Genomic DNA, 14,709 nt, shown 5'->3' on the forward strand with positions numbered 1-14,709 from the left:
ATTGATGTTTAAATTTGTCTCCATGACTTAGACTTATTGTTCTTATCACGTGATTGGATGTAGTTGTGGGATTTTCCGCAACTATAGCGGAAGGATCTAAGCTTCATTTATCAACATGCTTTTTAAGTGGAGAAAGAACTACGCATACCGTCAGGGATTAGACAATTGAAGATAGTTTGGAAGTATACCCAGTATGTTAATTACCACAAAAGCAGCAAAAATAATAGCGATCTCGAAGTCAGAAGAATGAAATGGCATGCATGCTGCAGTCCGTATTATTTAGCATGGTTGAGTCCAAGATGGAGCAGCATCAGCAAAATAATGATTGTGTTCATTTCTGGCCAACTCTCCTCCCATTGGGTGTGTCATGCAAAATCTTAAGTATACATATCGATCCAATTTAGCATTCGGGTTCATAAGATTTTAATGCCTTTGGAGACACCCGAAGAATGAAGATTCAGAATCCCCATAAACATTCAATCCCATTAGAGACAGTAAGACCATTTCCCTTTGCCACGATCAGCGGCGGAAGCAGACTTCAGTACATGCAGTTTGGGCTTCAAATTAAATGGTCGTCAATGATATTTTTTAATTGGGGATATTTTTTTAGTATCGTTATCGGAATCGGAATCGGAATTGGAATTTGACCAGAAGATGAAATCCTTCCAAGAAGCGCAATCGTGACTGACTATAAGTAAAGACTTAGTTCCGTATGTTGTAGTCATTCAAACTGAGAGTAAGTAAAGACTTAAGTGAGAGTTTTGAGTTATTATATCTAGATAGCTGTTTCCTGATCGATCTTCCCCGGCCAGCAGAACTAATCGATCCAATAACAATGCATTATCACACTAGTCCTTCCTCCTGTTCCGTCCAGAAACGTGCCATGTCAAGTTATGTCACCAAGATGTGGTGTGCCTGACAATAACAAGTTACATACATCTAAACACTACTCGCTTTTCGAGGGCCGACCTTCTTGGAATAACTCCACGCTACCTTTGGTGTTAACTTATGCATTATCGCCAAAACATATTATCGACTACATAAAAATATCGTGTTGCCTTTGAGCGGGCTTTCTGGACGTGGTCCTCTGTTATTCCGGTTAATTTTACAGAAACTCAAGACTACGAGCATGCTAACATCACCACAGGTTTTTATTATGGTGACCATGGGGATGGGGCTCCATTTGTTAATAAAACTGTGCTTGCACATGCAACTGGTCCGGGATCAGGCGCACAGATACATTTCAATGCGGCATTTACTTGGTCAGTTGATTTCAATTCAGAGAAATCAGAAGATGCCTTTGATTTGGAATCCGTGGCGATACATGAAATCGGGCATGTGTTAGGGCTGGATCATTCGTCTGTTCAGGAATCTGTCATGAGTATCAAATGGCCTTCCATACAACCAAGAGCGAAAAAGTTGGACTTGTCTCTGGACGATGTCAATGGTGCTCAAATCTGATTCTCTGAAAGTAAAAAACCTTGCTAGTCCTCCTAAGTCTTCTTTTGGTTTAAGAGAAATCATCACCATTTCTGTTTCTATAGTAGTTAAAGCATTGATTTTGTAATTTTGCTTCTAATTGAACCGGTTGGTGAATTTTATTATGAACTCTTGTTCGCTAATTTTAAAGATATGGCTATGAGAAATCTAATCACTCACTGCCAAATCCCCTTGAACTTCTTCTTATTGACAGAGGAGGTTATCCTCCATTGACCGAAATCTTCATTAAATGGCTCACCATTCCAGCCAGGTCTTGGCTTATAAGTAAAGAGAAACTTGAATAAAACACAAGAGCATTACTAATAACTAAGCATGCATGGAGCACAACTGCCATGCTACATGACCACACTCTTGGTGATGAGGAGACAAGAGTGACTCATGGTTTGACTGTTTGTTTGTTTAACAATGTAATGTGCTGGCCCGGGAGAAAGGCCCGCATGTAAGCTCGGGCTCCCTACTTGGTAATTTTGGAGATTCAAATGAACACCAAGTTACATTGGTAATTTTGCTTCATACTTTAATCAGACTTTCTTTTTAGGTTGTGATGAGTCCACTTTAAATGTACTCGTGCAAACAGTGATGACTCATAAATAACGGGGTATGATCCAATGACATAGTTAGAACGATATTGTCTTGATATTTTGGCATCATTTTCCACAAAACTAAACCGTCCGGCAATGATCTTAAAGCTAGTTTTACGATGACATATCCAAAAATTTAAAGGCCTAGTTAAACAAAGTTCCCACGTTGAAGGGTAAGGAGACTCTCGTTTCCCATGAAATATGATTTTTATAGCTCTTGTGAAATGAGAGTTTTGGTGAGGACACTTGGCAACTATGATTGGTTTACAAATTACAAGGTCAAAAGGAACACTTAATGAACCGTGTTTGGAATTTTGTGGAATTCCAAACTCAATTCGTAAGTCGAGTACCTAGCATATTAGGATTTCTTTTTCCAAATTAATACAATAAAGAAAAATATAAAATAAAATAAAAATACCCATATTATCTCATACCAAATCAAAAATACATCGCCACTGAGAGGGGAAAAGCCCAGCGTACACCAAATCAAAAATATGGTTAAAGGAAAAATAAATGTCTGGTGTGTAGAGCACGAGCACAAATCATGTTCCTCTTATAAGTCTATACATTCCAAACAAAAATGAGTGCATTCTGATATGTATAAGACCACCATTCACCATTTAGTGCACTACGAATTATTCGGGATGAAGTGCAAGTTGATTTGAATTCAAAAGAAAAACAAATCAATATTGAATCATATTCTGACAAAATTTAATACGGATGAAATTTAGCTTTTATATTTATAGTAGCATTATTATTTGATATATTATTTAGGACCTATTAATACTTAGGGGAACTTTTGAGATGTATTGTTTATGATTTTATCGAATTTTGTTATTTAGCGCTAAGGGCCCGAGTCGTGGATTTTATTATTTTAACAAAAATGTGATATTACCCGTTATTATTTTAGAAAAGGTATATTGTAGCTGATACAAATTAAGCGAGGTAGGTCGTTGATTTTTTCGGGAAGAAAAATTAAAAAGTTAACCATTAATCAAATGCGTAATAGATAACAGAAAATGAAACAGTAACCCAAAAGAAGCTCAAGAAAATAAGGACCTTAACTCCAAAGAAATACAACGAAATCAAATCCCTAAGCTGAAAGAAACTCATGAAAATAAAAATGACAACTCTAATACTAGAATGTCATCAAAGATCGTTGTTACAGGTGCACCTAAATCATAAAAAAAAAAAAAAAAAAAAAAAAAAAAAAAAAAACCTAATTGGAGTGATTTTTACTTAGTCAGATGGTAACTAGGAAAGATCCTTAATTAAACACAATAAAAATTAGAGGAAATTGTATAAAGAATCTATTTGATCGGTGACTATGTGGTTGAACGCTTTGGAGATTGTAATTTTCGTCGTCAAGGATGTTGCTGATCAAATGCTTTCCACATATGGGCGTACCGACCAAAAAATCATAAGAAAAATCAAAAATCTTACATATTTGTATCGAACAAGATTCCTATATTCTTTTAAAAGTTTTATTTTCATAAGGGGTTGGGTTATTTTGTGTTTCTTCCCTGAAAAAGAGGGGTACAACAACCACACCTAATATTTTTTTCAGCAATCTGTATGGATTGACTCCAATATGAATCCAATAGAATCAACTAGAAAATTTAGACTCAATCAAGTAAAATTTATCCAAGAGTTGTATCTCAATTTCTCAATACAATCTACAATCAAACAGATAGGAATCTGCGAGCCCGATTGATATGACAAATAAGTTTGACGGTATCAAAAACCAATATCCAAGTGTCAATCAAATTCAATCAACAGCCAAAGGTTCGATTTACCAATTGATTGAACTTACGCACAACCTGTGATGTTTCAATTATATAAACAAACATAACGCGGAAAAGAAATAATACATATACCAGAGATGTTGTTAACGAGGAAACCGCAAATGCAGAAAAACCCCGGAACCTAGTCCACCTTTGAACACCACACTGTATTAAGCCACTACAGACTCTAGACGACTACTACAAGTTAACTTCGAACTGGAATGAAGTTGATCCCAAACCAGTCTCACACTGATTAAGGCACAGTCGCATTCCTTACTTCTCCGGAACCACGCCGGGTTCTACGCACTTGATTCCCTTAGTTGATGTTACCCACAACTAAGAGTTGTTACAACCCAAATTCGAAGACTTGATAAACAAATTTGTCTCTCACAGAAAAGTCTATTAGATAGATAAATTGATCTCCCACAGAAATACCTACGAAGTTTTTGTTCCGTCTTTTGATAAATCAAGGTGCACGGGAACCAATTGATATACCGGACTGATATTCCGGAAGAACAACCTAGAAATATCAATCACCTCACAATAAGTTAACTATATGGTAGTAGAAAAAGTTATTATGGAATCACAAAGGATGAGACAAAAAGCTTTGTGATTACTTTTTATATCTTACCTATCAGAGATAAATCTCGAGCAAAGCTTAGACAAGATAGTACTCAATAAGATAGAACAAATAAGATTAAAACACGCAACTACAGAGAAAATAGTTGGTCTGGCTTCATAATCCCAATGGAGTCTTCAAGTCGTTAACCTATAATGGTTTTTGAGGATCGACTCTAGCCGCAACTAGTATCACACATGAGGTGTGGGGATTAGGTTTTCCAGTTGTTAGAGTTTTCCCTTATATAGTCTTCAAATCAGGGTTTGAAAGCATAGAAGCAAAGCAATCAATATTCACCGTTAGATGAAAAACTGATTTAAGATTCAAGCTAAATTTGCTTAAAACCAAAGAATTATCTCTCCACCATTATATGGTCTTAGCTTGTTACACACAAATGAAATATACCTTCATTTAGATATGGGTAACCGTACCTAAACGTGTATATTGAGTAGGCTCAACAATAATTAACCGGAGTTATCCATAACACTTTCGTGTCAACCTTGTTCATCTTAACACTTCTAGATCAAATGACCCAAATGAATCTAACTGTGTTACTCATAGAGTTGTTTAATTGTTTATATTCTCATAGAAGTATACAAGACACAATTGAAGCAAAATCGGATTTGGTTCACAAGAATCAATATATGAACATTTTAGCCACGGTTTACAAATATTGCATTCCTTATTATATAAATGTATTTGTTCATGAGTATGAAATCATATTTGACCGATTTTAGAACTTAAACCAACTTAGTTTTCAAATGGGTACGCAAACTTTAAGTTCTGGACATTGGTCATGTCCGCCAGTACGCAAACGGATAACATACTTTCATTCCAGACCGAACTCAGGTGAAACAATTTGCAAACGGGTGCGCAAAATTTTGTTCCCGTATTTTAACAGTTAAAATCATGTGCACACATGTATGCATGCTTATTTTTCGGTCCTTAATTATTCTTACAACAGTTTGCATACAAATACATATAATGTGCTATATCCAGACAATGGTTAATTGTTCTAGACTCCCATTTCAATCATTGAAACATTCGTAGAAGACGAGAATAGATGTATCACACAAACTATTAGCTTCGAAGCTATTTTCAAGTGATCGAATGATCAATACGAAACATTCTGAGTCTACATCAAATGACTGTCTCACACAAATCATATACGATATTACATGACGATTTTCATATGATCTTCTTTTCACTTTCTTTAAGAATAAAGATGAACGTGGTTAAAGCAAAATCTTACCAACACATATTTCGAGAAAGATATAAACTCAGCTCGAAATATCAAATGTGTATAATGTAAAGTATATATAATTAAACGACTTAGTCTCAATAGGAGATAGAAAGAATAGAATTCTTTATGATGGATGAGTTCAAGTCTCCACATACCTTTTGTTGATGAAGTTCCTCCAAGATCCCCTTAGTAGATCTTCGTCTTCAATCGATGAATATCGTGAAGTCTAAAAGTCAACTACACATTCTATCATAATCCGAGACATAGTTATAAGTAGACTAGAAATCAAGACTTATATATACTTTTAACAACTAAACTTGAAAAACAAGTTTGAGATAGAAACGCTTGCGAGTTTGAACGTGTAGTGCTCTAACAATCTCCCCCTCTGTCAATTTTAGTGACAAAACTATCAACACATATGGATTACAAAATAAATAAACTTTGTAGCTTCTCATCCAAATGCCGGATTTCCTTGTTTCTTCAACATTCTTCGAAATCTTCGTCACTTCCAAGTACTACCAGTGATTCTGAACGTGTTCAACTCAGCATCATAGTTGTTGAAGAACCGCAGCCATAACAATAAGAAAACATATGAAAAAAAATATGTTCTCAATCATTGTTATACAGTGTCCTAGCATTATTACACGACATTAAAGTTAAATTATATCACAACTTTGACAATAATATTATGGTGATATGTATCACTCCCACTTAGTCAATACTTCATCTCACAATGAAAACCACTCCCCCTTACATAATGATCCGTAAACCATATGTATATGTAGTGTGAACTACAAATTTTGCAATATATAAACCCCAAACATATCCCATACCAAATTTTGCAATATATAAAACCAATAAAGATTAATACTGCAAAAATCATCTTCCAAATAACTTAGAATTTAAATAAATAAATCTAAAACATTGCAACATGAAAACCGTTGGAAATAGCTATGTGTAATCACAATAATTGCTATTTCAACCCCTAGTTATCCTTCTTAAAAATACAGGAATAAATTCTTATAAGAAGTTTACTAGAAAAAATAAATAACAACAAGCTAAAAATAAATAACATTTAAACCAATAAATTAAACCGATCATTAAAGAACACTTCCGGATCTCCATTGGTTTTGAGTTCTTTGAGATTGATATTAACGGCATCAATTATTTCTTCGGAGAAGATATTCACATTGAGACAATTCTTAACATATGTTTTCATGAGAATAAGGTCAGAGTTAACCTTTTTCAACTCAGTTCATAAGACATCAATACCTTTCATAGTATCAACAAGTTGAGTTTTCGCCTCCTCATAGTATTCAAGAAAAACAAGAACAACTTCAGCAGAAATCATCTCATCGCCCTCAATGTTTGAGAAATTATCAGGCGATTGAGATAAGAAATCGTCAACTTCTACTAGGGTTTTTTTCTTCTTCCCATCGAAACCACAATCCATACCTTTATCAAGAAATCCTTTTGGAAAATCCCAAAAGCTAGAGGGAGAAGACATTCTTGATAAGAGAAAAACCTAGAGTGAGATAACTCAACTCAATAGGAAAGGTATAAAAACGATTTTACAAGGAAATTTTAGGGTTTCTATAATCGTATCATGACATGTAACATGGGTACCCGTACGAACATAACCTTGACCCATACGAGAGAAATCTCAAAAAAACTGTAAAGACAAACCATGAAGAATGGTTGCACAACAAAAATTTTCTAAGTAAATATTTTCACAATTCTTAGTTCAATAAATTTAATATTCTCACAATAGAAAAATTTAAAGCACAAGAGTAGCATTTGAACAAATTAAAGTTTCATAATAAATTAAAACAAAAAAGATCAACAACGACAAATCCAAAAAAAAAAAAATACTTATGCAAAAATGTCTGCAAACGATAATCCAGCTAAGAACGAGAAGAAAATAGCTTGACTAATCAGAGAAATTTTTGCCATCAAGTAAACCTGATCATATCTCACTCAACTAGGATTTTTTGTGAGAGAGATTTCAACCTTGTGATTAATTAACACAAGTATGAGCTTTGCGCTCATTAAACGAATGTTGTTCACAGTTAATCATCTTTTTCCTAATTTTTGGAGGAAAACCTTTTTGATGCGAAAAGTTATTATAAAACTTACTATCATTAAAATATGAAGCTAAGCTTGGATTCTTACCTGAAGCGTTTTTTCTAGAGGAATTTGACAGCCTGTTGATGAGATCTTTGTATACTTCAATTATCAAATTTAGGTTGTCTTTCACACCTTGATTCTTGCTTCCTTCTTCTAGTACCTTATTCGCATAAAGAACAACGGCATCTCCCTTTTTAAACTAAGAAGATCCATTTTGAAATCTTCTTGGACGATTTGTGTTAAGAATACTGTTACAAGTAAGAACATTCGAAGAACAAAACAAACTTACTTTCCTGGAAAGATTCATAAGGTGCGTACCAAAATCAATTGGTTTAGACATAATAATGCCATACACCTTTGAGAATTGAATCTAAGGTGTGTTGAAGTCGAACAATATAGTTGTCACTCAACCTAGATTTGTTCTTCCGTTCAACATGTCCTTTTGAGTCACAAAAGAGACACACTTTTCTGATCACTTGAGGGATTAGAGTGAACAAACTTAACAGGAGATTTCTTCCTTCTGTGTGATGCAGTGAATCCTTGATTATAGGAAGATACAATCACACCTTTACCAGTAGGAAGGGATTGCGATTTAGCTTCTGGGACTGAATTCACCAGAGAAACATGATTACTAGTAGTCACATTTTCTAATATCACAGTTGGGTCAGAAGTGATTGGTACAGTGGACTTTTCAGAACATCCTTGAATAGAGAGTTTATTAAAAAAACGTTCAATTTCCAGGGCATCCTCTTTGAGTTTCTCCTCGAGTAAGGTTTGTGAAGAACACAATAAGGCATTTTCCTCGCAAAGAAACTTTAATTGAGAGTCACAATCATTTACCATACCAATAATCACATTGACTTTGTGTTTCACTAGTCCAAAACCTGGTTTTGAGGACACTTAGGTCATGTTTGGCCCCTTGAAAATTCCTATCCTAGGTTGGGTTATCAAGAAAATACAATAAAAATATGTTTGTCTCACTGCAATCCTAATATTGAACATGAACTACTAAATCTTCCTTGATTTTAGGAACCCAAAAAAGTAAGGTTATGGTATTCTCCAAAATAGCTAGGATACCAATATCCTTACCTAGGTTAGGCGGTTATATAGGTAGTCATTTTAATTTTTCATTTTTTTTTATTAATTTTTGATTAATTTTTATATTTTCATATTTTCCTCCATATATAATTTTTTCCTTAATACAGGACTATTTTGTAAAAATATGGGGTTAGAGTATGGTGAGACAAACATAATATATAATAAACCTGTGATGGATACAATAGAAGGACAAACAACATCTTTACTAATACATCTTATGATAACTCTAGTCGAGTTAGAGAAAATTCTTCCCTAGCTAAGTTTTATGTTGTCAAAATTCCCAAACATGGCCTTAGGGCGGAAGGAAAACGACATATATCCCACAAGTAATTATATATTTTAACAGGCAGGATTCGTCAAAGCATTTGTATTTTCAAAATAACCGTATGAATCTGTCCTGTTTTTCAGTTCTGTTTGCCCCCCACTCCCTTAAAGTTCCACCCCAGTCGGATAACGTCGGAAACCCTTAGATTCATATTAATCGTGCGACCTACAGTTAGATCCAGAAACTACTTAAAACTGAAAATACATGGAGAAGATAAAGTCTCCCTTATTCCCCTTCTCCATGAATCGTGTTTATTAAAATTAAACCATCTCCTTTAACTCCCCCCACCATTTTCTTCTGATTTTCTTTTTCTTAGATTTAGATGTTTTACTCCATCAATTTCATCACATATCACTTCATATTTCTTCAAAACCCCTGATATTTGAAGAAACATGAATCAAATCTGATTCAAAATCCAACTCGTAGAGAGAGAGCGATTGGAATTGTTTTTTCTGTTTTCAACATTAAGATTATCGTGATTTTGATATAATTTTGTCATAATTGTTTTGACTATGTATTATGCTCTGCTCGATACTCCTTCAACAATAATTTTGGCATAATTGTTTTGATTTCTCATTATGCTGGTGCTTGATGATAAAAGGGTTAGGTTTTTGTACTCGATTGATGTTTGTTCCTTGCATACCTCTGTAATTTAAGCTTATGTGAATAGGATGACGATTTTGGCTAATTCTATTTCATAAAGTCCCTATGTTAGCAACGCAAGAGTGAACTACTGATATTTTACAGTTGGGGTTAATGAATTGATGTTAGTGGATAAAACTGACATTATTTTAGAATATCTCAAAAACTCTGGGATTACTGAAATCTCATAGGGTGGATAAAACTTTCTCAACCTATTCGGATTACTGAAATCTGTGTTGAACTATTTTTGGTGGATATTAGGTCCAGGGATTTATGCGGATGATGACGATGAGGCTAATGATAAGGAGGGTGGTGGGCTGAGCAAATCCGGGAAGGAGTTAAAAAAGTTGTTAGGACGTTCAGCTGAAATGAATGATTCAGATGCACGATTACGATGTAAGCTCATGTAATTTCACTTTAGAGTACCTATATTTCACTTAACCTGCCTGCGTTCTTTTCTGTCAAGATGTTTGTTCCTTTGTATTTCCAGAGACCCATTTCCAAAAGTATTTTTCGGTAGATCTTCTTGGTTGAAGTGTTTCGCAGTGTTGACTACTTATCATGGTGTAGTTTCTCTTAAGTAGTTTTTGCAGATTGCTGCAAGATGAGGGAATCCACCGCTGTTGTTGAGGTAGGATGTAACTTCAAGGATGTCGGATGGTGCATAAGGAACAAATATCTATTCTTGCTGGACAGACTGCGAAAGGAGGTATAAATTTATGGATAATGTTTAAAGAAATAGAAACAGTATAGATTATGAATGATTGGGGAGGTTCAAAACCTCTTGTGGTTGAAGGGATACGATATTCTATAGAAGAAAGAAAAGCTCCATGATTACGAGTTACAGGTGATCGCAGTGTATGTAACCAGGTGATGAGTACTGTGCTGGTGGTGTTAACTGTGGATTTTGTTTTTGGCTTATTTATATGTCGTTGAGTTAGATTCTTCTTTGGTGCAGTCTGAGGGATTTTATGAAAGCTCAGCAAGATATAGAAGAACAATGGGAAAATTGGGTCTAGTATTCATAAGATTTACTGACAATGTGAAGATGGTTATTGTCTAAGAATATGAAATAATCAAGGTGATATCAGTTGTTTACATCATACGAGTACTGATTAGGTGTATTTGTTATCTGTTCTTTAGATATTAAAATTGCATAGTTACAAGCAAAAGTTCCATGAACATTTCATTTGTTTAGGTGTTTACTGTTTCTAACAGCGATAGGCACACGAACTAGGTGCATCACTACTTCTTTACTGTTTGGTTTACAGTGACAACCCCATCATTTTCTCTATTCCCATAAGTGAAATATTGAAAATTTCATTCACAAGTCTGCTTCTCTATAATTGGTGTTAGGGCGTTGTGTTCAAGATAATAATGCATAAGCTAGACATTAAGTTTTTCAGGAAACTGTCTTATAGTGGTTAAGAAATTTCTTTAGCCATATATGCTTCAAAAAGGTAGTGCCTTCAGTATAATTTATTTAATCTTGATATTTCTCTTTTTATGTGAATTTTGTGCTTCTGGCTCAGACTAGTTAACTTTTTTTGGTCTCTGTTGGTTGTATGCACTCTGTGGTTTTAAGCATGTTTAGATATATCCACTAGATTATCTTCCAGAAGGTACATTCCCATTTGATGTTAATTGGATTTACCCCATGTTTCCTGACCTTTGTATGCTAATCTATGCAGTGGCTTGGGTGTTGGATTTTTTAAAGGCCGGCATCCTTTACTAGAAGATGTAGATTTTATGATCAATCCTTCAAAAGTTTCATCTCTTGTTGAAGATATATCGTCTGATGAACAAAAGAAGCTTGGGCATCTGGATGTTAAATATGTTTTGATTTTTTTTCTTCTGTTGGTTGAATTTGAGATTTCTGGTTTCTGAAGTTGTAAGCATTGGTTATAATTGAATTTAAGTTAATTTTAATAAAAGGTTTGAATTTATTAATAAAATTCCGTATGTTGGCTTGCTTGTGAAAATAATACTAATACAAAGAAGAAAAAGAAAAATCATATCTGACTTAGCTGAATCATACCCAACAAAATCTGATTATGGTGAAGCTGACTCAGCTGAATTATATTCGTCCGAGTGCAGCTGAATCTTAAAACATATATTTCGACAAATGGAGCCGGTTGTTGTTTTAAGGACAAACGAAGTCTGACGTAAATATTTAACGGAAGGAGTCCATCCTTTAAGAAATAGTACACCAAAAATATGACAGATTTTAGGATGGGTAAAATTTGTCCTCTATGACTGTTTTCGACAGTTTCTGCCTGTCCTAAATATTGCATTCTGGACTAGTGTTTCATCCGATTGATTTCATATGCCTGGATTCTATAAAGTTTTAGAATCGTTGTAATCTCTTTGGATGCTTCCTGTTGAAGGGTGATTTCGGTTTGAGGTTCTACCCATCCTAGCTAACTGGTGGCTCTTGGAAAGAGTCACAAACTATACCTGCAAGTGCACAGGGTCTAGTGTATAGAACAGGGCAAGCAGGGTCGAACCACAGAGATTTGAGTGTGTGTGAAGCTTCCTAAGCTATTTCTCTAAGTAACAGTGACAGGGCAGTGAACAAAGAGGTTACAGTGAAACAATGGCAGTGATAAACAAAAGATGACAGTGAAACTAAAACAGTGAAAAGAATGTGACAGTGATAGTGACCCAAAGGCAGTGGCCTAAGGCAAAGGCAGTGAGCAATGAGAGAGTGATACTAAGGTGGCAATGAAATAACCAAAGCTATAAGCTAAGGGCAGAGGAGAGCAGTGCAATATATTCAGTGCACAGCAGAAGTGGAGTTGCACAAAATAAACTAATAGTGACAAACACTTAAGAAAGCAGTAAACCAAGCAGAGAGAAAGTTACAGAAAGTGACTGTAAAATGAGATTGGAGTTACTAAGGCAGCTGAGTTCACCATGTGCTTATATCAAACAATGCAGTCAAGGTTGAAATGGAATTCCTAAGCATACATCTAGAATGAGATGACAAACAGCTTGCTTACTGATATGCCCCTAGAATTGATTGTCTTTTGACAGCACAATCAATCACAAGCATGCCAAAGCACTGAGTACTTCTCATTGCTCAAGCAAAATTGCTAGAAGAACACTATCCTAACCATGCATCATCTAACATTACACTAGGCTTCATCAGAGCCCTAGTTCAGTGCAATTTAGCTCATGTCCAACACTTTACTAACAACATATAAATGTAATGCACACATAATTTCCACAAAACTCAACTGATAAGCAAGTTTCACACATCCACTGTTGCCAAAATGAAAATTTAGAATTAATGTAATCAAAATGTCCTGGCTAGCCAGAGAGCCTCTCTAACACACACATTCTGCATTTATAGTTTTTCAGGGCAATTCTAATTCTACAAACCCTAATTGGGATAATCCCCAAATTTGAAAATTAGGTTTTTTTAAAATTAATGAAAATTACCCTACATGCTGACCAAATTAGCTCCAACCCATGCTTGTACGATGCTTCTGCCACTCCATCTCCTGCTCCAATTGTCCTTAATCGACTGTGAGGGGAAACCCTAAGTCTGCCTCTCTCAATTGTAGCATCTAGGTATGAAGAAGCTATGATGGAGAAAGAGAGACTAGGGGGTTCAACTGATGGTTTGGTCTGCTGTCGTGGTCGGGTGAAGGTGGTGGTGGTGAAGCTCGAGAAGAAGAAACTGCAGGTGATGGGTTTCTGTCGGGGGAAGAAAACTGCAGAGAAAGAGAGAAGAAGTTCTCGATGGGAGGAAGAAGGGAATGTTTGGTTGGGAAGAAGATATTTGTTGCTAGGGTGTGAGGCGGGGACATCTGGTTCGATGTTTGGCGAGCTGATCCGTAGGATGTGACGATGGTAGGTGGATCCAACGATGAGATGGGAGGCTATGGGTAGCGACCGTCGGATGGAGGAATACAACGAAATGGATGGCCCAAGATGGAGATCGGCGTTGCGATGTAAAGCGGGAGCTTCGGAGATTGATGTGCGATGATGGAGCGACCGTAGGATGCTGAGAGGCTTCAATCTGATGGCTGAAATCCGATACGGGCTTGGGTAGTGGAAATGGGTTTGAGAAAGGGTTTTGGGCCTTGGGTATGCCAGGCCCATAACTTCTTTAAGAACAATTCTTCCTTCTTGAGCCCATTTCTGCCCTCTTGGTCTTGTGCACAACATTCTTCGCGGCTTCCTCGCGTAATTCCTCCCGGCTTTTTACTACTTTTCTGCTCTTTTTGCTCCGCAATTCATCCAGACTTTATTCATTACCTAAAAATACAAAATTAAGTAAGAAAAATATTTATTCTTGAAAACACTGAAAATACAGAATATGGGATAAAGTGTAGAATTAATGCACAAAAGATGAGTTAAATGCCAACAAAATTATATATAAATATGCACTATTTAGCACTCATCAAATACCCCCAAACCTGAATTTTACTTGTCCTCAAGTAAAAACAAACTAAGGAAATCCTAACTATACCACTGTCGCTGGTCTCTCGAATGCATTTAGCGTATGCACTAAGCCTTTTAAACCACTAAGTGTCCCTAGTGGACGAGTTGAAGTCTCGTGAAGGTTTGCTTAGAACGTACCTACAAAGTTCTAGGTCAAAATATAAGCTCAGATTCCATCAAACGTGACATGTGCAAAACAGTTAAGCTCACAGCAAAATGGAGATGTCAATCTAGCTATCAAGGCACAATCCTAGCACTGATAACAAATAAAGACATGTGATAAGAGTGTAAAGTGTATCTACACATGTGTAAAGAAAGATCTGAAGTTATGACTACTA

At 35.6% G+C, this 14,709-nt stretch overlaps 1 protein-coding gene and 1 long non-coding RNA gene across 3 annotated transcripts; both read left to right on the forward strand.

The window, feature by feature from the left end:
• The first annotated feature begins 299 nt into the window (after positions 1 to 299).
• LOC113339568 (metalloendoproteinase 4-MMP-like) lies at positions 300 to 1,461 on the forward strand. Its single transcript, XM_026584814.1, has 2 exons — positions 300 to 360; positions 1,112 to 1,461. Exons 1-2 carry the CDS (start codon positions 300 to 302, stop codon positions 1,459 to 1,461), a joined length of 411 nt encoding a protein of 136 aa, XP_026440599.1.
• Positions 1,462 to 9,452: 7,991 nt separating this feature from the next.
• On the forward strand, positions 9,453 to 11,874 carry LOC113339306. 2 transcript variants are annotated; one of them, XR_003355029.1, is made up of 3 exons: positions 9,453 to 10,789; positions 10,878 to 11,000; positions 11,611 to 11,874. It is a non-coding gene; the product is annotated as an uncharacterized LOC113339306 (long non-coding RNA). The 2 variants fall into 2 exon arrangements; XR_003355028.1 differs by having other exon boundaries at positions 9,453 to 11,000.
• The last annotated feature ends 2,835 nt before the right edge of the window (positions 11,875 to 14,709 follow it).

Source organism: Papaver somniferum, unplaced genomic scaffold, assembly GCF_003573695.1.
Source record: "Papaver somniferum cultivar HN1 unplaced genomic scaffold, ASM357369v1 unplaced-scaffold_21, whole genome shotgun sequence".
Classification (NCBI taxonomy): Eukaryota; Viridiplantae; Streptophyta; class Magnoliopsida; order Ranunculales; family Papaveraceae; genus Papaver; species Papaver somniferum.